The sequence below is a fragment of the Patagioenas fasciata genome, chromosome 8 (assembly GCF_037038585.1).
Source record: "Patagioenas fasciata isolate bPatFas1 chromosome 8, bPatFas1.hap1, whole genome shotgun sequence".
Taxonomy (NCBI): domain Eukaryota; kingdom Metazoa; phylum Chordata; class Aves; order Columbiformes; family Columbidae; genus Patagioenas; species Patagioenas fasciata.
The window spans coordinates 35,546,577-35,571,418 of NC_092527.1; the positions used below are offsets into that span (position 1 = coordinate 35,546,577).

Genomic DNA, 24,842 nt, shown 5'->3' on the forward strand with positions numbered 1-24,842 from the left:
ACCCAGCTTTTTAGAACAGCTTAAATTGCATCTATAAAAAGTCAAGTGAGATGCATCATTTTATATGTTTGGCTGTCACGCTGAAAAGTAGGGTTTTTTAAAATCGATTATACTTTATTTGTGTAGAGCATGTAATGACATATTATGATTTGCATTCAGTATTTTACATTATTTAAATATTCTGCAACACTACGAGTGGTTCAAAATTACAATACAAATTTCATTTAATACTCTTTAAGCTTTTGTTCATGGCAAAAATTATGCCAAAGGTAAATTACTCACAAAGCCATTATGAAGCATTCAGCCTCAGTCTCTTTTCTTTCTCATGACACTCTTTTGGCAACTCAGCAAGGTAAAACAAACACACATGCAAACAAACCCCTTAAATCTTTTCTAGAACAAGCAATAGAACAGCAATAATAGTAATCCAAAATGCTACCTCTCTTCTCCACTTACAACATCTGTATTTACTTTATATGTAAGGCCAGAAAAATAGCTTTAGGAGAAAACATATTCTTGGCATAAAGTGTTAAATGCAGGTACGCTAATGAGTAAGCAAGGAACGTTTTTGTCAGAGTTCTCCATTAAAAAGAAAAGAATAAAAAGAGCATTGCACAGCAGACTCTCTTCTTCTCAAAAAGCACAGCCTATCAAAATGTTCCTCATAACTATTTGTGAGCCCAGAACCAAAAGCATGAGAATAATTAAAATTAATTAACTAGAACTAATAGGCAGAGACCTCAACAGTTTACGCAGTCATCTCTCTTCCCACTTTTGATCCTGTCTATCGTTTCTGTGACTTCTCAGATTTTTTTTTCCCATGCTACTCTGATACCTGAGAATATATTGATAAAATACTTGTAAACAAACCACAGAGTTTCAGGAATAAGCCTACCAAGTCCTTTTGACCTTTCATCTTCATTAGATATGAAGCTTGACAAGGCTCCTATACAGAAAAGCTCCTCATTATCTCCATTCTGCCTTTAAGATTATCGTCTTTCTGATTATATCCTTTTGTAGCCCAGACACTTGCCAGCATCTTTCCTTATGGAAACTCCATGGAAACTATCATTTTCTCCAGGTAAAATACATCAGGCTTTTTTATCTTCTCCAGATAATCTGTATTTCCTACGTTTGCACATGATTTTTTTATTGGTTTTTGTTTCTCTCTTCAGGCTTCTGCTTCTCCAAGAAACACTAATTCATTTCTACATAGTTGTATTTAGATAAGTTTTTCTGACTTCTCCCTTTACGTTTATTTTGGATCATAGTCTTTATCTTTGGCATACCAGAAGTGATTGAATTATTATAGTGGCTCAATGCCTGAGAATGTGCATCCTGAAGATTCTTCTGGTAGATCTGAGATCTAGTTTTAATTTTTTTCAGTCCACAGTTGTGTCATACCGGTTACCAACACACCTGTAAGATCATATCACCTGCAAGCAAGTCTGTTTTCCCAGTCAGCATCCTTGCAGGGGCATCACCTCACTTCCTTCTCCTGCATTTCCTCCTGGATATTTTTATAGTGAAATTATTTACCTACAGTCCCATCTAGTTCCCTTAGTGAAAATAACTGTTATTTCATACAGCAGGCTCCAATTCTCAAATGTGTGACTGTTACACAGGAGATAAAATGGAATCTTTAGAAAGTGATTTTGCTGAGACCTTCATGCAGTCAGGGTATTCTGTGTAACCCCTGGCTCAAACATTTATGTTTAGCATGCTCCTGGGACAGAAGCAAAAATGAAATCTTTGTGCATTCCCAACATTTATTTGAGTTATTCTTTAAAAACCAAAGGTGAATTACCATTGGGAGAGCAAACAATTGCTCATTGAGCTTTCAGCAAAACTACCCACAGGTCCTCTCCACAAAACTTGTGTCTCTCTTATTCTTCTTTTGCAGTAACATAGTATCAGTGACTTTGTAATTTCAAGTAGTCTCCAAGCTGCTTTAAGTTATTCTGTTTCCAATAACTAGGAAGCAGAAGACAATATCATGCCAAATCTATTTTTTATGGCACATTTCCAAGATAAAACAGAGCCAAGGATTTGATCTTTAACTATCAAGGATCTAAAAACTTCCGGACAGAACACCCATCATCGCCAGCCTTGGCACAAACAGCGCCCGCCTACATCGCCGTGCTGCAGCAAAACAGAGCTCTCCTCCCAGCTCCCACAGGGCTGGATCTGGATGTGCAAGTGCCTTGCAACACCGGAAACATAAGCAGTATGTGAACATACAGGATGGCATCGGTGACAGTCCCTTTTCATCCCACTTTTTTTTTTGTTTGACACAAGGAAAGCTTGGGAGATGCTCAGAGCCCTCAATGTCTCTGTTCTGAGCCACTGGTCTGTAGCTGAGCTGTTTGGAGATGTTATTTTGTTTTAAATATTCCAGAAGATTTGCATTTGCCTTTCACTCTCCAAGGCAAGATTTATAGTTATTCTCTTTTATATCAGCTGCTTCTTTCAAATAAGTTTAATGTTCTAGCATTAATAGGAGATCAAGCATTCAGAATAACTGACTTTGTCCTCTTGCCTTTAATTCTGCCCATCATTCTGTCATCATCTGCTCTAAAATTCTGCCTAAGTGTTATTTCCTTAAAATGATACGATGCTCCATAAGTCTGTAGCTCACAGAACCAGAAGTTATCATTAACTTTGCTTGCTTTGACTGATTTAATTAGCACACAGCACGTATCATGGAAGGTCATAAATATTTATCACTTCCAAAATATTCCTTCTATTGCTGTTGTGCAATCCTGGAAATGATATTTGGGTTTGCCTCTATTCAGTATAAGATTTTTTTTTCCCTTACCAGAATAAACACATTGGAGTTAGACAATAGAAATATCAAGAAAGTCTTTTATTCATGGCTCTGACATGAAAGGTAGGATCCTCCAAGAAGGTGAGTGGTCTTTGTCTACACATACTAGTGACTCTCAGGGGGACAGAATACACAAAGCTACTTCCAGATGACCTCCATCCAAGCTAAGAAATTCATTAACCATCTTCAATCCAAAATTAAAATGATAAAAATATCGCTTTTACGATTTTATTCACTCATCTTGCTATGAAAGTCTTGGTAATTTATATATTGCTGCACTTGAAACAGTTGCTGAGATTTGTTTGGAGAACATGATTCTCAGTGAGTGTTTTGATCCTCTTTTTCCTGCCTATGTGAAGGCCACTACTATCAGAATGCATTTATGTCCTTCATAATTCTCAGGTTGCCATTTGTAAAGCTACCTATATGTGTTCACTTGTATATTCTCAGAATCAACGGCAAAAGCCAACATTTTCTTACTGTCCATAAAAACCAGCCATTCTTCTTCGGACATAAAATCAGACCCAGAAAAACTGACCATTCCTAAAAGAGCTGGACCTCAAAAACTCTATGCCATGGGCCAGAAATTCATTTACTGTTAATTCCAACTGTCATACTGGCCTACATTAATCTGCACTGCTGTGTATTCTCTGAAATACACCGACAGTGAAACTCTGTGTTGAAAATGCGTATGATCACCCTGTAGCAAATTGGTTGCCACTTATCAACATACAGAGCAGACCAAAAAGCAAACTGCAGAAGTCAGTAATCTTATATTCTTGCCAAATGCAGCTTTCAGCTATTTGTGTACATTTGTCCCCAAAGGTATTCTTGCAAGCGGGTGCTTCTGTTTCAATTTGTAACCGCACTGTTTGGTGGGGGGAGCTTGGTGGCACTGTTTTAACACTCACAAAGAACTAACTCTGTGGAAAGTACAGCAAAATATTGGAGCATATCCAGCAATCCCGGTCCCACTAAAAACAGACAAAACCAAAACACCAAACCCAAAACATTTCAAAGGGGTCTGATTTTCACATAAAATGTTCAGCAATTTCTGAAGATGCTTCATTATTAATAGAGGCACCAGCTGCTTTCCATTTAACTTACACGCCAATGTTTTGACAAATGTGGCACATGACATTCCTTATGTCTTTTCCACGGGTCCTCCAACATCATTCCTCCCCAGAATTATCCACTGAGCCACATCATCCTAAGGAAATACAGGTCCCATAACTGCTGCTAAATTTCTGTCTTCCAGTCGGTGAACATAGACTAGACTGTAGATCTGTTCTGTCTTATCTGAAGTTACATACATGTCTTGAGGGTAAGAAGTAATTAAATATAAGATCCAACCACTCAGCAGCCACTGCTCCCTCCAGATTCCTCCGAGATTTCTTTCTAATGATTCTCATCATACATGGCACAGGTGTGCATCACTCTACCAACAAGAACCAGACCCAGATCCAAACACTCATGTGGGTGCCACATGCCACAACGCAGACACTCTCGACTTGCTTTTTACAACAGCTAGCTGGCTGAGTGTGTTATGTACAGCTCAGCATACAGAAACAACATTTTTTGGTGTTATTTCTGAAATTACATCTTCTCTCAGGCAATGTGTGTATCTCAAGCCCACAAATTGTCTTCATATATGAATAGTAGATTCAACCCCAGTTACTTCCTTCCCTTAGGCACTTGAATCACTCCATGTACAAGGATTACAGTCACTCTCATACAGCTGCCTGAACAGGTGATTATGACAGCACCCATCCTGTAGATAGCAGTGCAGTGACTTGAGATCTTGCCCAGGAACTGAAAGACCTGGGTTGTGACATAGTTGTGACCCACAACCTTCAGAGCATGGGAAAGAACCTGGGATTTACATGATGGACAAGTCACAAAGCCGTTACAGATAAAAAGATGAATGATATGATTATCAGCATCCTATCTTTCTCCTCCTGACACCATTTTGAATGAAAGCGCCAGCGATTTCTCTACTCTAAGTGGATCACAATATTGTCAGTAGGTGCCAGTTATATTCAGAGTGTCCCAACTGATGAGACAGCTTGGTACAGAATCTGTGTACCATCTGTGAATCCCACATGGCCTAAGATGATGTAGATTAGTAAAAATGGTAATGGGCAGACAGAGCTTGATTAACTTCACTAGAAAAAGATAATAAAGGCTCAGGCACTTATATTCTCCTTAAGTTGTAACAGAATTTTTTGTTACTCCCCCCATTTTAAAAGAAGCTGGCCTACTCTCTGTAAAAAAATATAAACAACCTTGATTAAATGAAAATGTACAAGATTTTGCTTCACAGGGCACATACATCAGACAAATAACAAACAGATAGCTGGTGACTTCCAGAGGGTGACACAGAGCAGTGAAATTAAGCCACTGTTCTGAACTTCCCTGCGGAGGAGGCTTAGCCCATTAGCCTGTAACAGGAGCTTACAACAGCCAGCTAACTCAGTTAAGAGTTTCATGTTGACTGTTGTGAACGTCACATACAATAACCCCTCTGAAGACTAAAGTGCCCTCATTTTGGTTTTCTTCAAATCCATAACAAAACTTTAAGAGGTGAAAATTTTGATGAATTAGTTATGACAAGAGACAAGGAAAGGCAACATTTGTTACATCCAGCAATAAGGGTATCATTCTTACAAAGGTTCTCACTCACCCACATGAAGCCTATAATTAGACACCATGTGGGCAGGTCCGCACCCACCGTCATGGGACTGATTCCAAGAGAAAAGAGCCGGTAGCAACCAGGATTTGACAGGGAGCTGATCTGAACGGAGCTCACAAAGCAACGGCCTCTTCTGCATTCAGAGTGGTAAGTGGCTGAAAACTTGGTTGAGTTTTTGGGCAAGTGTCCTTACTAACTGCTGGTTGGGGCTGGAGGACTGTAAGGACTCCTGATTAAAACAAGATAGGCTTGATCTGAGTCAACAGGCAGAAAGCAAACAGCAGGTCTCAGAGTGATCCTGAGGAGACTCTGGCAGCAGCTACAAGGCTTGAAACTTTTCAATTCCAGGAAATCCCATTAGGAGATGAGGATTTCTGGGTTGTGATAATGTAATGCAGCTAGGAAAACAGAGTGGATTCAGTGAGGTTAAAGTAATTTAAGACAGAATACATCCCTGTGTTTACAAAGGAAGTAAATAATGATAGCATGTGCACATGGAATCTGGATTCTTTTTTTTTTTAAAAAAAAAAAAAGGAGAAAATGCATGAGAAGACAAATAACTGATGTAAAAGAAGGATAAATTAGGCTACAAATTTAAGCATTACTAGTGGTACTGCAAATTTAAAGGGAGAATATATGTTAGGAAGAATTACAGAGCTGTTATAGGGAAGAATGTGTCAAACAAGATGTATTTTGGTAGACTACAATATACAGAGAAACTTGAACTAGTCATCAGCAAGGGTTATTCTGCACTTCAGAAATGGCAAAAGGAAAATAGTGTTGGTCTTAGAGTCGACTACATTTGACAGTAGCCTAATCTTGAAGAGGAACAGTGAAGGTCCTCCTGGAAGGGCAGACAAGTGGCCAGACAGAGGCTGCAGCTCAGCTGAAGGCTCCCTAGTTAGCCCAGAATTGGCACAGTCACCTCCCAAAACTGAACCACATTTGTTGGCTTTTTATGATGCTTGTAGTCAGATTAAATGATAATTGTCCCCATAAACATATATTTAAATTTATGAATACCTGTGTGGGGTCAAGGTGAGAACCATATTACTTCGGAAGCCAGAGCAGACACTGCACAAAGTCCTGAAGTGGGAAGCCAAAATCTTGATACTTAATAGATTTTCTTCACAATTTTTTCAATTGTTCACCACCTCTAAGCAACTGACCTAAATACCTTAAAAGCCCAAATCTTACTGCATCCTCCAATGACAAACAAATATAAGCACAACTCTGCATACTCACTAACATTTATTGGAGCGCTTCCCACATTAAACACCTAAAGAAAAGAATTTGCATCACTATTCTGAGTCATTACTTCAGGTTAATGCCCCAGTTCACTGTCTCCCATTCAGTTTAAGAGGTCAGTAGATGCTCAGAAAACTCAATTACCCAGACCAGACAACATATGCGAGTCCTGCCTTGCCTTGGTAATTAATTCTTATTGGGTGGTTTGGAGAAGAAAATCTGCGAAAGGTTCTGGACATCTTTGCTTCACTACAAAACTGATTTATCTAATGTTAAATTTATGGGTTTCAGAGCTATTCCAGATCAGTTTTCTCCTGGAAAAGAGTGTACCTAAAAGCTGGTGAGCCAGCAGGAAAGGACACGGGCTAATGCCAAGATGTTCTTTTATTATTATTCGTTTTTACTGAAGAAGTGCTGAAGAGCCTTCATCTGTTATCAGCACCTTGCTATGGGTTATTTATAGGGAGGAGCTGGAGATGAGATTAAGTCAATATCAGTTACACCAACTACTCTGCCACCTGAATTAGCACACCGTATCAGCAGCACTTTGTCCAGTACTGTGCTACCAATTTTAAGTATTTGATAGTCCGGACAAAAGTTGTGTCTAAGCTACTGAATGGGGATTTTCCCTGGAAAATATGGTATTATTTGCATACGTGTGAAGAATGGGCTGGACAACCTCTACAAAATTACCTTCAAATAAAACAAACAAAACAGTTATATGGTACTTTCAGGTATTTGCTTATTGGTAAATACATATGTGATCCCCTTTATGAGGCCTAAAGATATTATTGCAATATTTTTACCTTAGTTTCTTTTACAATTTTGGTTAATGTTACAATGCTTGAGTGTGCAATCACCAAGTGCTCTCTAAATGCCTCAGGCTCAAAGCCATGCAAGAATTTGCTGACAGAACAGGTAACTGAAACTTTAACTTCTATACCCAAGGCTTATACGCTGAATTCTAGATGGTTTCTTCTCCTTTGTGTTGCCTTTACACTGTTAACCGAGCACTGTGTCAAACTACTGAAAAATATGAAAGGCTAAAATAAAACACTGGAAAGACACAACTGACAAAAATATTCTCAGTTTAAGGACAGTGCCAGTGCAGGAAATTTAGGAAGTATGGAGTGGTAAGGCAAGAAAAGATGGAAAAAATATCCCACAAATGGTGGAAGGGGGCATGGAAAAGACTTGAGAAGATAAAGAACTTAAATATCAATATAGAAGGGAAAGGGAGACATGAAAACTGGAAAGACCACAAAAGACTGAGACAGAAGATGCCACGCATAGCTCTGGCAACAGATGAAAACGAGCCAGCACTGGGGATTGCTTCTGCAGAATGCTCTGTTCCTGCTCTACCACTGCTCATTTGGAACATAATGATATTAACATTCCACACCTTGGCATAGGTTGCTGAGGTGGCCCTTTAACTTCCCATTTGGCCTCTTTGCAACACAGGATGAAGAAGTGGAAGGCACGATCTAGGTCATTGACCCTCATCCATGCCACTTCTCACAGCCACATTAAAACATGATAAAACTAAATATTAAAACTAGTGGTGTTTTTTGTCCTGTGACTCCAACTGGACAGCTATTTCATGACAACACACTAGACTTCAGTTTTTTCAAGGCTACTTCTTGTTCTACCATCACCTTTTAAGTATCACTTCTCCTCTTCTGGTCTCAGTTACACAGAGTGTTTCAAAAAGATGGACCCAGTTTCAAAGCAATTGCAGAACACAATTCGGTCCATCTTTTTGAAACACTCTGTATTTACTTCATACTCCAAGGCTAAAAAGTCCTCTCTTTGGTTCTTTGTCTTCACTCCCTCTTCTCCATCTTCATGATGATCCAAGAATCATCTTCATTTCCTCAGTATCCCCCTTCAACTGTGCATGTAGCACCAATGAAAACTCCATAGTCTTTAAATAATACCCCCACCTATACATTGAATGCTATATATACTGAAAATACTATTCTTCCACCTTTATATGTGGAAACAAAGACTAACAAGTTCCTTGACACTTCAGAAATCACTCATAATACATTAGCAAGCCTTCAAAGGCCTTTTCAGTTATTGCTTCCTCAGATGTTCACCTCCATTCTGTGGGCAGGATATGCAGTGTGACAGCATTTTATTTCCTAAGCAATAAGAAATAATCCAACATTCATGACCTGTACTTTGTATTTACTAATCCCTTAGTCTAGATGTCAGTATTTTTTCAGTATGTGCTCATTTCCAGCAAGCAATACCAGTGTTGCAAGCTGGCATGAGGTGTGATGCCAGGAACTGATTCCTCTGAAACCCTGATCAGTGATGATCCATCATGAGTAGTGAGTAACTACAGGATCAAAAAAAAATGCTGAAAAAAACCCACAATCACAGTTTGATCATGATATGATGCTATGATGCACAGTAGCAAGAACTGTATTTGTAAATCCAGGAGTTGCCTTCTAGTTCTTTGCCGTTATAGTCTGAGATGAAATAATTACTCAATTTTTAATCTACTTAATCCATGCATAAAATTTTTAATCTATTTAACTGTTGCAATAGTGCATGTACATAATTTTAATATCTTAACCAAAATATCAAGCAGCAGAGCAGATCTTATCAAAATTGGAGTATGATGAGACTTACAATGTTGATCTTATAAGAGTGTCATGCTAGTTTGTCACGTCCTGTAACTAAATTCAATTACACAACTTAATCTTTTAACAGTTTTTCCACGATTGTCCTTTCATGACTGAGTACCCTGGGGAGAGTTTCATTATTCTGCCTCAGGCTGATACTGGACTGAAACTCCACAGGTCTCAAATTCCTCAGGTGATTCATCCTTCTTTTTCTTACCCATTAGCACATCAGTTTTTTTCAACTGCATCTCTGGAATTTCCTTACTAATCAATAAGAAAAAGATTGCAATAGTTTTTTTCAATAGTTTATGTTTTGTTGCGGTTTTTTTTTAAGGATCTCACCTATAAGATACCAAAGTCCAATGGTTTTAAGATATGTGGTTCCAGCAGCTATTCTACAGCAGATCTAGAATTATTGTCTGAACAAAGAATCAACAGGAATTTCTTTCTGATGTGAACAATATAAGCTTGTTTTGGTAAAGGCAGAAACAAAAAGTGTAAATGTTTCACTTCAGCTGCATCATTGCCTTTTGCTCCACTTTATCTAGTAATGGACCAAAACCATTACATCTTTCTAGTTCTTCCATGCATGTAATATTCCTTCTTAATTCATGTCTTAATTCTACCGGCTATTATGTACATGGTGGGATTGTTATTTTCCTTATGAAATCTGTGTGACTTCTAGCTATCAGTTCCCAGTTACCAATATTACCCTTTTTCATCCTCTTGTATGCTTCCAGTTTCTTTCACTTTGCCAAGTTGGCCTGTTGGCTTTGAATCTTTTTTCTATTATTTTTTTTTTTCAGCATAAAGCTACCCAATCTTCATTAAGGAAAACAGTGGCTGTTTTGTATCCTGTTACTGCTCACCAGAGAAAGAGATAAGAAGGGTGATAAAAGAATGGTGAGTAAAATTCTTAAAAATTAGATAAATAACATATTTGGGTTTACATTAAAAAAAAATAAACTGTTTACTGCAGTGAGGTTATTAGGTTAAAAATGCTAATAGTTAAAACCCCTGAGATTTGGGTTTGCTTCTCTTGAGTAGACTGTGAGTGTGTGTTTGTGTGAATGTCCTAAGCAGGGTGTATGGGTACATGTGTGAGACTTAGAAATGCTCTGTTCACAGTCCTTACGCAGATTTTCTCGTAACACACAAGCCACTCACTAGTGGCCCATGAATCACAGGCTGAGCAAGAGTCCAGAAGGTGACTTGATGGCTTATGGTAAAGGACAAATACCGCTCCAGTGTAGGTTTTAAAAATAAAATTGCAGATATTGTTAGACTGACATCCTAATGTATTTTTTTTTCCCCCAAGCTGCACAGCAATTTAGAAATATTTAGTACTGGTTTTGCTTCAGAAGCGCATGCCTTATGTCCATTGAGTATAACAACTGAGCTCAGCGTTTAGCACCTGTCCTGCCCGCAATACTGGCAGGGCTGAGATCACATTCACAAACAAGTCATTCCAGTTCCTCTCGCTCAGCACTAAGCCTCTCAAATGCCCAGTGAAATAATTTTCCCCCATCAAATAGTATGCTGCCTCAACTCTTTTTACAAATATATAATTAATCTATTTGCAATCTTTGTCGTTAAGTGAACATAGACCAATATAGAAAACCTACCCACTAAAAAATTGTCTCCTACCCGAACTACACCTCTTAATAACAGAATGAATCAACATTACACACACACAAAAATATGCATTTTTCATGGCTTACCTAGCTACACATTCATTTCTATTTTCTGCATTCAAAGGAAGAACCTCAGAAAGGAAACTACTGATCACTTATTTGGCAACAACCTCCCACGTTTTCTAAACTCATTACTCATTAGCCTCCATTCAGATTTTGGGTCTGAAAAGAAATTATAGTGTCCTTCCTGCTGTAATATTCCCAACATGGACTATACAATTCCTGAGTATGAGAACTCTCCCTTAAACATCAACAAATCCCTCTGAGCTCTCCAATTCCATTGGTGAGCCACATCATCTGTGATTTTCTCACACTGTTATCAGGTTCTCATCATGATGATGGGTATTTCTTGACAGATATGCCAGCTGAACAGAGGTGCTCCTCTTGGCTAACAGGACTTCTCAGTTCTCATCTGTCACCAGCTGCTTAGAATAAATCCTGATCCTTTTCCTTTCTAATTTTACTGGCTTCCAGACTTCCTGTCCACTTCCCCTGAGCAACTAGTTTTCTTCTGTATTGACTTTATCAGTGGATGTATTAGAACTGGAAATAGACATGTATTTCCAAGGAAATTTCACAATACCTCTCAGCTCTGCACTTCGCAACTCCAGCTCACTGCTCAGATATTCAGCCTTGCTCCTCTACCCTGCCACATAAATAATGAGCTATTACCACACAGGAACCTCAGAGCTGATTAGAGAGTGCTCAGAGACGCTCTCTGCACTCTGACCTATCCCATTTGGCTTGGTTAGGACATCACATCATTACAGCCAAGTAATCAAACTTCCATCAAAAAAAAGCATATACGTGGATCACATATGCCGCTCATGTCTGTCATTTGACACACAACCTTCAAGGACGAATTCTTTGAAACTCTCAATTTTTTTGTTTTTTTTTTTTTGGTTTTTTTTTTGTTTCATTTGGTAGCATCCATGACCTTTGAAGCGTTGGCTTTCTAGATTTCTCACATCGCGAAATCTCTCAAAATATCCCTTGGAGACAGCTTCCCACAAAGCAAGATTATACCTACTAAATTTACCACTTTTTTTCTTAACTACTTCTAATAAGCTATCTCAGTGGCCAGAGGTGACAGCTTGAAAAGTTTGCTTTACATGAAAAGCAGTATGTGGAAAATGGGAGGCAGGTGCCATAACACCTAGAAGAAGAGGAAATTGAGAACAGCGAATGAAGCAAATGGGAGGGAAGGAGGATAGTGAAATACATGGAATCCCTTCCATGGAAAAGCCAAACAAGGAAAGTCTAGAGGAAAGGAATCTAAATATTGGCTGTGCAAGAAACATGATGAACGGTGAAACTGAACCGAGGTTCAGCTCCCTCATCCTGCTGCAACACTCCTCCCAATGCAGTCCAGGATGCTGCTGGCTGCCTTTGCTGCAAGGGCACGTTGCTGGCTTACGGTCCATTTGTGTCTCTTTGTATTATGCTGTTTTAAAGAGAACAAATTGCTCTAAATGAAATGCTTAACCTGTATATTCAATTTGTTTTAGGTGGTTGGAATATGGATTATTGCACTTTATCTCCTTGGCACAGTAGCAGGTGAGACAATATCTATAAGAACTACCACTAGAAGGTGAATTCAGACAAAATAATACATAGATGATGACTGGTATTTTCCTTTATATTGAAGCTGTGGTACGATTTGCACATTATTGTATGACAATGTCTATTATTGTGGATAGAACTAATGCTAAAAGGATCTCCCATGTTAAAATTTTATTATTAAGAATACAAGAGGCATAGGTCTATCCTGAAAAAACACAGAGGAATTCGGAGTCATGTGTCCTACCTCTACCAAGCACAAGCTGCCTTTACATGACTACTGTATACAAAAAAACCACTCAGCAACAGGCTGCTTAACACAACAGACAGTGCTAAAACATGGAAGTTGAGTGTAAGTGAGCAAGAGACCTGTTTGATCTAGAAAAAACTACTATATTGAAATAAATTATCATCTAACTCACAGTACAAGGTTACCACATAGATACCCTTCATTCCTACAGGCAGAGACACGATGTTTTGGAGGAAGAAGTAAGCAAGAGCAATTCTAGCAAGCACTTAAGACATTTGGTTTTTTAAAGAAATTGAATTAACCCTTTGCAACCCTATAAAATGGTGTCAAAACAGTGTCTGAGTCTTTACTTGGTTTATCCTCAAATTATTTAGCTCCCCTTTATTACCTGCTTCAGGCAATATCCATAAAGCAAATAAGAATGAGTCTTAGTTTCAAAATTAATCATAAAATGAAATCCTTACTTTTCTGCTCTTCATAATACGCTTGATGATATATTTGAGGCTACAACAAGAGAGTCTGACACATAAGTTGTTTTTTCTACTCCAGGTGATGAAGTTTGCTACTCCAGGCTTGGCTGTTTTTCAGATGGTCCACCCTGGTCTGGGGTACCAGGGAGACATCTGACAGGTTTGCCTGACCCACCAGAAAAAATGAACATCAGCTTCTCTCTCTACACCAGAGAAACGGGAAATAACTCACAGGTGATGTTTATTTTTAAAATCAGGAACCAAATCTACAAATGTTGTTTGTCTTGTTAAAAAGGCTACGTCAGGCAAACAAGTCAGAATAAGAAGATAGTTCGACAGTACAGTTGAAAGCGAACAAACTGTAGGGGACAACAGCTTTCCTGGCATTTTCCTGTGCAAGGATATGGGTTATGGCAGACTACCTTTTGCATGCAGTTTAGGTCTCTGAGGAAACCTGAAGACTTGTTCAAATAAATAGCCTTGTGAGTATTCAGAGAGGAGAGCAATTACTGCTGTCTTATAGGGAAGCTGAGCTAGGAAAGTATTGTGACTTTCAAAAATTAGAGCCTGACGAAAATTGATTTTATGCAGTTTCCAAACCCACATTCCACCTCGACATCTGAATGATTTTACGTTCTTAGCTGTCTCACTGCACTCTGAAAATAAGACAGAACTACTCAAGTTGCTTATGCCCAGAAATACTGAGGAGAGTAATGCAGAGGAACCTGTAAGATCAGGAGATAGGTCCATACCACTTCAGCAAATGTTTATGAAACTGCTAAGCCCCTTTCAGGCTCCCAAACCCAGCATCCCCTGAGCTGTACTGGGATGCCTAGGATTCCTCTGGCATGAGCTATGATGCCATCACTGCCATTGCAGGCATCATCACTTTACAGCAATCCTGGTTGCCATGCTGAGAATCCGACTCGAGCTCTCTAAGAAGGTTATACCTGTAATAACCTTTTACGATCTGCAGAGCAAGGTCATGTGAGCACACAAGATACATTAAAGTTCAATGGCTGGGAAGTAGTGCAAGGTTTGTTTTGACTTGTACCAACAACAGAGGTGCTGAGTAACCTGCTGTTGAACGTATCTGTGATCCAGGGCACAGCCCTTCCACACCCAAACTCCCTTGCTCACATCACAGACCCTATATTTGTCTGAAAACAAAGCAGACATTCAGATATTCCCGGAGAATAAGGAAAATACATAATTAAGCAGCTTACAGCAATGTGTGAAGATCAGCTTCACCCTTATTGTAGTCAGTGCTTGCATGAAATTCTTTCAGCCTTTCTGGAGTAGCTAATGACAAAAAACAGGCACTGAAACATGACATATCCAGGAAAGAAAATACTTAGATGCAGAGTAACGCATTGAAGCCAAAGGTCAGGTCAGTAAAAAGGGAAGCCGAATCAGTAGATGTGGAGCTGGTGGGCTGTTCTCTGAAGGAACTCATCTAGCTCAGGCCAGCAGGCATTCTGCAACACAGTGGCCCTTTTAGGTCGTTTCATATTCTATGTGATGGTGGGAGGGGCGTCTTGCTGCATTGGAAACCATAGTGGAACTGAGAAAGGTGGGATACAGGGGTTCCTGGGTTCAAAAAAATTATAGTTTGTCCATTCAAAGTAGTCCCTTGATTCCTACAGAGCAAATGACCTAGCTCAGTTTTTTTAAATGTTTGAAAGTATGAATAAAGCTTTTCTTTTTTTTACTTTTTTTTTTAAATGCACAGGTGATCTCAGCAATAAACCCTTCAACCATCAAGAACTCACATTTTTCCACACGTAGAAATACCTCTTTCATCATTCATGGATTTGGCAGCACTGGAAAAAAAGGCTGGGTTGTAGCAATGTGCTTGGTATGAGAGTATCCTCTGGTTTCCATCAGCAGTTGTAACTACAACCTGTCAGTATCCTTTAGATGCTAATGTTCACTTTCCATTTTGCACTTCATTAGGTAGCAACAGATATCAACCAAGAGTTGGTCAAAATGTTCCCACTCTGGAAGATGCAGCATAGTCAAGGCTTCTTGGTCATCTCTCAGATTATGCTTCTCTAGAGAGTTTCCACCCCCAAACCCTGCAGATCAGATCAAAGCAACAAACTGAATGCAGATAACACCAGCATCAACACTGCTGTCAGAATATATGATTAGACACACCAGTTCACTGTTTCTCCCATTAGGAGCAACTGAACCATCCTTCAGCCAAAAGTCCTTCCTGAGTAGTAAAGGTCAAGTCTCAGTCTACAAATACTACTCTGATTCACCACTGCTCAGGTCCTAAAAAGAAAAAACAAACAAACAAACACAAATACAACAAAACAACAACAAAACCACAAACACACACAAACTGCTTTTGTTTGATTACGGAGTGCAATGAAAAAAGATTTCAAATACAAAACACAGAAGCCACCACAAAAAACAATCCTGTGTCAACAACAGGCTTGGCTCTAATAGAGAAGCAAAATCTACTGTATTTTCTGCTTCTTCCACACTGGCAGGGAAGAGGACAAGCTAGATAAAGATCACCACTGAATACTCAGTCACCGACTTGCAGCATTATTTTGTTCATACATCTATGAAAACTCTTAATCTAGAATATTAGGTCTCTAATTTTTTCCACTGAAAAGAATCAGCAATTCTGTCTGCCTCTCCACAGTGCAAAGTTATGGTGCCTACAGGAGAGAAGGAAGTCCAGGATTCAACACTATTGCTTCAAGCTTCTGTTTTCCTTGTCACTTACCTGCTTATCACGGATTAATTTTCATTTCCACTCCTTGTTCTTTCTCAAACCTTGAGTGACCCTTAGTCACAGAAAGCTAAAACTGATCTCTGCAAGACTGTGACAAGTACCAAAGTGACCAATGCATTAGTTTTTTTTGATGAAATAGAAACTTTCAACTATATCCAACCTTTCCACTCTGATGTGACTTTATGAGTTCTAAAGGCACTTGGCAACTAAGTCTGCTTCTTATGCTAACCAGTTAAACTACCAGCATCCCTCAAGGAAACTCACATAGTGCACACAGAAACTACGATGTAGTTTTGTGGGTTTTCTTAATTGTTTCAAATATGTATATAAATGTCTTATAAACTAAAATATTTTTGTTGTCTTTTATAATTGATACTTTTTGGATGAATGGCTTGTTACATTCTATTTTGTAAGCAGATGCATGTTTCTGTGTAGTATGATCTACTTTGAAGAGCCCTGTTTAGTAAAGAATGAAAAATTCCATTATTATATCATGTGTTAATGCTTATTGTGTTTTAAGTTGAATCTCAGTTACTTTGTTTCCTTAATTACTTTGCTCTATGTATTCCCACATCAGGTGTTACTGGAAGTGGAAAATGCCAACTGCATTGCTGTTGACTGGAAAGATGGTGCAAAAGGCAGCTATGTCAGTGCAGTGAACAACATCCGCGTGATTGGGGCCGAGATTGCTTATTTCCTAAAAATTTTACAGGTAAATACCGCAGCTTTACCACCTACAGTTACTAAGTGGATGTAGTGGGTTTATAACGCCGTTGCTTTGGTTTTGAATCCTGTCCAATATGGTCAGCCAGTGCTTCTGGAAGAGCTGTGCAGTGCATGCAGTTGAGACCCTGTTAATTATACTAATTGTGAACTCTGTAAGGGCTTCTCACAACCACAAAAGACGCAAATTAAGCTAATGTGGTCGGAGAGAGGTGCCAACTCATTAAAGACCAGTAGGTGGCAACATTTCCACGTGATGATACATTTCGATGGAAATGAGGCAAGGCATATGAGCTCAGTGCTTTCCAGAGTTTTGCCAGTTCCATACATGTGCTAGAACTAAATTAGTCTCTCAGTTTAGCACCACAGAGATCAGCAAGCTCATTCGATAATGTCATATTTGCTGTGTACAGACATGATGAACTACCCAGTTGCCTTCAAGTTGTGAACTTCATATTCCTCAAGGCAAGTGTTCACATTTACACATGTAGCATAGAAATTGGTTGCAAAGTTTGAGTATCAGCTTTTCCCACTGACTTCAGAAAGACTCATACATACTTAGAACTGCAGAAAAATCAGAACCCTGCCTGGCTACAAACTTGATCCTGATCAGTACGTGCTCATCTTAAAGCGTTGCAATAGAGAGTTCAAAGCCAAAGCTAAGTGCCAACTTCATAAGCGCTCAAATATCAAAGAACCACTTTGCCAGAATCCGCTGGGATACAAGCTCCCGTTTCCACTTAGGAGATTCATATTGAGCCTCACATATTTACTTTTGTACCTTCTTCTCTGCGCACAAATCTTGGATCACTTGAAGATGTGTTCAGTTTCTCCTTGAGTGTCTCTGTTACTGCATCATATGCAGTTGAGGTTTCTCTCTATTCTGTTAGAAAAAATGTATAAACAATCCTCAGACTTTCTGCTCTTTCCCTCAATTGGCAAACTTTTGGAGTCTGACGTTAGGAAAAGTTACATTGTGCTGTAAATGAAAGTATTACAGTAAAACACATCACAAAATAAAACAGTGTGAAAATCTCAAGCAATTAGCAATCAATCCTGGTTGTCTTTGGTCATTACAAAACCCAACAAAACCGTGGTTGGGACATAGACTGCATGCAGGTGGCATATGCCGAATAAACTCCATTCCCACCTTCAAAGCATGTGTAATATCTCAGCAGCACAGGTCTTGTACAGGTGACACTTGACAAAGAGGAGAATGAATGTCACCCCACCTAGGCTCGTCAGTGAAAGTATTATTGAGTGGTACAATCACGTTTTCTAAGAGACGCATGGAGAACAAGTGGGATTTAAAAGGGCTCCATAAGAGTAATTAAAGAAAAAATAGATAAAATTGATGAAATATGAAATTAGGGCTTGATCCAATTGATAAAGAAGGCTCATATTTTGTCACCAAGGGTAATTGAATACAGTAACCATATGCCAACACTACAACAGTGAATCCATCATCACTAGGCATTTAAATTCTAGATTGGATTATGTTCTATCAAGTCTTAGTGTGATTTAAACAATAATTAACTCAAGGAACTCACACCCTGTTTGCTATGCAGGAAGTCAGTCCAGATGTTCCCAAAGGCCATTAATGTAAGACACCCTCTTTGCTTGCTGTTTAAAGCCTGTGTTCTTGTCCCCCCCGTCACCACCTTAATGATCAGGAAGAGTTCAGATACTCCTCTGGCAACATCCATCTAATTGGCCACAGTCTGGGAGCACACGCTGCAGGAGAGGCGGGAAGAAGGATGCCAGGCATCAGACGGATAACAGGTACGTTGTTCACCAAGGCACAGAGATAACACAGCACGTTTCTAAAGGAAAGAAACTTGCAACACACTGGTCTGTAGACTAGAATTAAGTTATTGGCAGAGCTGCAGACACCTTGCATGAGAATAGGTAAACTTGTTTCTGAGGAGCATAAAGTGTAATTATTACATTTTTCTCTAGTTCGGTTGAAAACTCTTCAGTGGAAGACTTTAATGAAAGGACAAACAGTTGATATGTTTGTAACATTACTTCTGTTCACTGGGTTACATCAAGCACTACAGAAAGACAAAGCAACTTATCAAGAATCCTTAGTTTTTCCTATTCATAATGATTTACAGGCCAGTAATAAGCTAACAAGTAGTAAAACATCTCCTTCATAGTAATATGATGCCATTATATAGACTATCGGAAAATATTTTATTTCCGTTGGAATAAGGTTGCAGAAAGGCTCACAAAACCGTATTATTGCACATTTTTTCAGTTTAGCTTAATATTCACATCATTATTATTAAACATGCCTCATGCAATATTGAATGTCTGATGTTGACATTGGCAAAAGACATTAATCTGTGCAACACTTCTCTCCCTCTCCCAACCAAAAAATGTGGGGTTTTTTTAGGCTTAGACCCTGCCGGGCCCTATTTCGAAGGTACTCCTCCTGAGGTGAGACTGGATCCTTCAGATGCAGATTTTGTCGATGTTATTCACAGTAATGCTGCTCACTTTCCTACCTTCGGTATGTGTTCACACGTCCGTAAATATCTGCAGGGATGGGCATGTCACTGAGACACTGACATCATCATATGTGTATCACCTCAGGGTTTGGAATCTATAACACCACTGGTCACCTGGACTTTTACCCAAATGGAGGAACTTTGATGCCTGGATGCACTGATTTAATTCCAGACATGAAACCAAGTGAATTGGAAGCTATCATTGCAGGTAAACATATATTCCCAACATGCGTAGTACTTTATTTTTGTTCAAACCTGAAAGTGAACTGTGAAAGCAACTCCCATTCGGGAGACAACAGCAAAACAAAATTGGGGTTTGCCTATTTACTCATAAGTAAGAAAAGGAAATAAGACACAATAAAAGGCTGGATCAGAACAGCCTGTTGCAGTGCCTCACCACCCTCATGGGGAAGAATTTCTTCCCCATATCTCATCTAAATTTACCCTCTTTCAGTTTAAAGCCATTACCCCTTGTCCTATCACTACATGCCCCTGTAACAAGCCACTTCCCAGTACCCTTTGGGTACTGGAAGGCTGCTATAAAGTCTCCCTAGATTCTCCTCTTCTCCAGGCTAAACAAGCCCAGCTCTTTCAACCTGTCCTCAGAGGCCTAAGCTTTGTTCTGTAATTTGAAACTGGACCTGCAGAACACAAAAAGGCAGGGAGCCTGTAAGTCTAACACCCCAACAACCCCAGCAGGAAGCTTTCTAGGGTGAGACAGGCCAGTGTCATGACCAAACATGTTGCATGACACCAGCACCTTTGTTTTCTTGCTAATGCTGCAAAGAGCTGTTGACGCTTATAAAGCATGAATGAGGCAAAAGCTCTCAGTGTTTCCAGGGAATGTACATGGCTCACCTCTCCACCTGAGACTTCTCTCTCTTTGCAGGCTTTGGAGAGGTTGGCAGAAGGCTGGTGGATCCTCTTTGCTCTGTTAAGCCTTTTAAAACTCTAATTAACATCATCTTGCCAGGACATCTGCCAGGACATATATACATACATATGGCTGTCTTCTTATAAGGGACTATTATGCCATAGCAGATTTATCCATCTCACTTTAAATCTTGGGGTGACTGACACACAGTTCTTCAGATAAAACAGTAAATTCTACTGGAACTAGAAATGTGGAAATTCAGATGAAAAATTATTATAAGACCTAATTGATATTCAATGCCTCAGCTGTTTCCATGGTGAGGCAAGCACAACTCCTATATATGATAACAGGAGGTTATTTCATAGATGCTCATAAACTTTCTTCCAGCAGACGCTACAGTCATTGGGGGGTGCCATCACTCACGCAGCCATGAGTTTTATTGTCAAAGTATCCTCCATCCCACTGGATACCTTGGATATCTCTGTGAATCATACGAATTCTTTAAGGCAGTAAGTATATCAGCCCAGGAATTGTGAGCTGTAAAGAAAATAATCTACACTCATGGTAGGTCCTGCTATGTGCACAGAGCACTTGGATGCTGGTGGCTGGGCTCTCGTAGTGTGGTCTGGTAGGAGGATGCTCATGGTGAGGCACAGTGGCTCCATCAACTATTCTGCTCTGGAAAATGAATTCTAAAGCACAGGTAATATCACCAAATAGGATGAAAAACCAACCAAAACAACAACAAAAAAAACAATAACAACAACAACCCACCACCACACGCCTCATATAATTCTCAGCCTAAATCTTTATGCAAAGAGCACATAAGTTAGATGTATCTACACTACTAATTCCTGTCTGAAGAGACATTTGGAGCCTCCAAAATCATTGACTTTTCTCTAATTTAGACTGGGCACTGATTAGAGCACCTAATTAAATGCACTGATGAATTCTGTTCCTTTTTTTCCCCTCCATATTGCCTTGCAAAGTGGATACAGGCAAATTCCCTTCCACTCAGAGGGTAAAATGGGCTTACATTTGTCCTAGATGCAAGCCAAAATATACTTGAACTAGGGAGTTTCAGGCCATCATCCAAACAGATATCAAACCTGCTCATTCCACACCTGCTTGGTACGTATGAGGCAGGAGCCGTTCTCAGAAACAAGTTTATCAGGATTTGGTGGTAAGATATGACAACCTACAGCTTCGCAAGATCAAGACAACATCTTGAGCCTTAATTTTGCTGGAGCTAGGGTGAAAAAAATTCTCCCCATTAACTGATGATCTTATTTTCCCTAGGGACACTGCTTCCCATGTTCCCAGGAGAGATGTCCAATGATGGGGTATTATGCCGACAGATTCCCAGATAGATTGAAGATGGTAAACCAAAAGTATTTTTTAAATACAGCAGCAAACCCACCTTTTACTAGTAAGTGGAGGAAGCTTGTTACAGTCAATCATATGTTTGAAAAGTGATTGCCTTTACGTGATTCACAACCATGCATTTCCATTGCTTCTATTAGTAAACAGCTAACATCTCTGACCAAAAATTCTACATTTGTTATCAAAACTCAGGCTTACCAAGTCTTTCGTTTGCTAAGATGAATGAATACCAGCTAGGAAAACAAACAAACAAACAAACTTTCCAGTGTACTGGCATATTTTGATCTCTCATATCAATGACAATCTAGTTTTATTTTGCTTTTCTTAATGCAGCTTGGAGACAAAAAGTATTTATCAAACTGTCTGGTGTAAAGAAAACAAGGGGGAGCATATATCTAGCTTTCCATGACACAGAGGGCAACGCAAAGGAATATGAAATTGCCAGGTAAGAGAAACTAATATTTCCCTACAGCATTTAATGCTGCTAACCTTAATCTACACATTTTCCATATATTTAGGTGCTACAAACACTTATTCTTTGTTGCGGACATTCCACTTAACATCAGATGTGAAAAAAGTTATCACATAGATAAGATCCATGAGGGTAGATGGATGTTTATGAAAAGGAAATGAAAGTAACTTCCTTTTCATGAGTTCTGTGTTTCCCTGAGTTACTCTTCACAAAATAAACATACACCTCTGGAATGCATGTATTTCATACAGCGCTTACCCATTTCATATCTGCATTAGCACAACTGTTCCCACACTAGCACAGCAACACACATCTCATAGTCCACATGCTGACAAGTCTCCCTGTTCTGCCTGTGACTTGCTGTATGATCTCATGCAAGTCAATCCTGTGCCTGAGCTTATCAAATTTGCAAAGTAGATACTTGTCTTCCTCCCTAGGATATATTAAAAGCCATCACCACTATATAAATGACACATTTATAGGGTCTGGCCAGTGGGCTTCATTCTCAGCTCATCATCTCCAATTGACTATCAAAGTAGCAGCTCCCCCTGTCTTCTGTACCTGCTCTGAAACAAGTGCTTCCATGTCTTCTCCCACCATCCTCCATGCATGGGTAAACCAAAGCCCTATAGAAGTTCCCAGCTCATCTGTAAAATCCTTCTGAATAACATCACCTGGAGCTCTCCCAGCAGCGATAACTGCAAAACTCCACACACTTGGGCACTGGAGGCAGCCCCAGCCTCCGCCTTATCTCCCAGTGGTCTCCTGCCACTTGCACACGTGAAGTTTTTAGTATAGTTTTTCCACCCTCTCCCCATTGAGAACAGAACAACCCAGAGTCCTGGTCCAGTGTCCTGTGCTTTTGCAAAGCACAGCTAATGTGCAAATTTCTGTTGTAACAAAGGGAAAACGCCCCAAATCTGCGGACAACCTGATTTAGCTCAGTAACATCTAAACATTTAGCACTGACATCTTCACTTTATTTGCAGTGGAGTCCTCTCTCAAGATCAAGTTTATACAAAATACCTTGATGTTGAAGTTAACCCCAAAAATACAAATAAGATGGATTTTTTCTGGAATAAAACTGTATATACTCTGCTCTGGGCAAGGCTGGGAGCAGAAACAGTCAATATAATTCATGGAGAAGATGGACACATGTAAGTATACCCCTTCTACAGGTCAGAAGGGATGGGAAAGCAGTGCAGAAACTCTGGGAGACAGGATTGAAAAATGGTCCATGATAAACAGGAGGTACGGTTTGCAATCAACAATGTGATTGCCATAATTACAAGGACAAGATATTCAGCTTGGGACAGAAAAACAAATGTTTGAATACAAACAAGGGAATAACTCTCTGGAAAAGAATACAACAGTAAATAATTTGGGGTGTGTACCATGCCACAGGAAAACAACTACAAACCAAGATAAAGCAAGTCTCATTCCCAGGTGCATTACCAGGACTATTGTATAGAAGATCCAGGGAATAACTATTCTAATCTGAATAAATGGGGTGAGACTGTTTCCAAACTTAAAAATGACCCTACTTCTGGTTAGCATAATTCAGGAACAATGCACACAGCCTGAAGTCCACAAAAACAGCAGAAAATATTTGGAAGGGATCACAGCCAACTGCTCCACATATCCACTGGGTTTAAGTCAAGGTTTAACTGATGTATTTTACAACAGCAGTAATATCGGTTAGATATTAGAAAAGAAAATTCCTTATAGTTTGGCATTGTTATGGATTATTTAGAGAAGATGGTGAAATCCCTTTCAATGCGAGTTCCTAGAGCTCTGTATTTGTGAATCTAAAGCTTACTTGAATTCATGTATTAAAAGTCAAATTTTACAGCTGGTCCCCAAAAAAGGGAAATTCACCTTGTTGCTGCTAACATGCAGATGCTAATATTCTATACAGCAGACTTTTAGGAAGGCTTAAGTGGGATTATGGATTGAATCAACAACCTTCAAGGTGACAGCTGACAATCTTTCATTTTTCTTTGGAAAAAAAAAAAAAAAAAACACAAAACAAATCTTGATTCAAGGTTTCTTTTTCTTCCCAGGTCAACTTTCTGTGGCCGTGGGACTGTCACATATGGAGTTCCCCAGTTACTTACACCTTGCTAGAGGTCACCAAATACAACTGTCCTGTACACAGCAGCTGAGCAAACCATCGGTCCTGTGCATGGGAATGTTGGTACACAAAGATATTAAAGCAAAACTCAAACTGCCTGTTGCTTCCTTTATTTTTTCAATTATTTGCAAACACACTTGTCATGTTTTCCATGTTTGAACCAAATGTATTGTGCTTGTAACTATAGAAACAATTTTAAAAATCACAGGTGGTAACATCCATTTATAAGACTGCACAGTCTTACTCTACCAGTGCCTCAAGAACAGCAGGTAAGAACTGCTTCCCACCACACGGACACTTTGCCAAATTTTCTGTCTGTCAAACATTCTCAAGGTGGCACATTATGTCCACACATTGCTGGGAATGGTCCCAAAAGCCTTTTTTCCACAGCCTAGGCTATTGCTAAAAACTTTCCAAGCCCACACAAGAGCACTGCCCTCAGAAGATGCTGTAGGATGAGGCAGCAACAGGACAAGAACAGGGTATTTCTGCAGGAGGTCAGCGCAGCCCTTTGTACACTGGACATTGGAGAAACAACAGGCAAAGCCAAACCTCAAGTGTTCCCCACTTTAGAACAAACTAAAAGGCTAAATCACAGCACCTGCCTATTGCATAAT

The 24,842-nt window shown here is 39.4% G+C and overlaps 1 protein-coding gene across 1 annotated transcript; it reads left to right on the forward strand.

Annotated features, from left to right (window-relative positions):
* Positions 1–5,583: 5,583 nt before the first annotated feature.
* On the forward strand, positions 5,584–23,252 carry LOC136104627 (pancreatic lipase-related protein 2-like). The gene is made up of 13 exons (XM_071812295.1): positions 5,584–5,666; positions 10,207–10,303; positions 12,603–12,651; positions 13,454–13,608; positions 15,107–15,232; positions 16,704–16,838; positions 18,523–18,631; positions 19,248–19,364; positions 19,448–19,570; positions 20,624–20,745; positions 21,536–21,665; positions 21,953–22,064; positions 23,081–23,252. Exons 2-13 carry the CDS (start codon positions 10,301–10,303, stop codon positions 23,250–23,252), a joined length of 1,353 nt encoding a protein of 450 aa, XP_071668396.1. The 5' UTR covers positions 5,584–5,666; positions 10,207–10,300.
* The last annotated feature ends 1,590 nt before the right edge of the window (positions 23,253–24,842 follow it).

Bases quoted from the DNA above. Each gene is read 5' to 3' on its own strand.
- LOC136104627 (XM_071812295.1), top strand. The intron at 16,839-18,522 runs GTAAATACCGCA...CTTAATGATCAG, and splicing joins ATTTCCTAAAAATTTTACAG to GAAGAGTTCAGATACTCCTC. The intron at 19,571-20,623 runs GTAAACATATAT...ACTTTCTTCCAG, and splicing joins ATTGGAAGCTATCATTGCAG to CAGACGCTACAGTCATTGGG.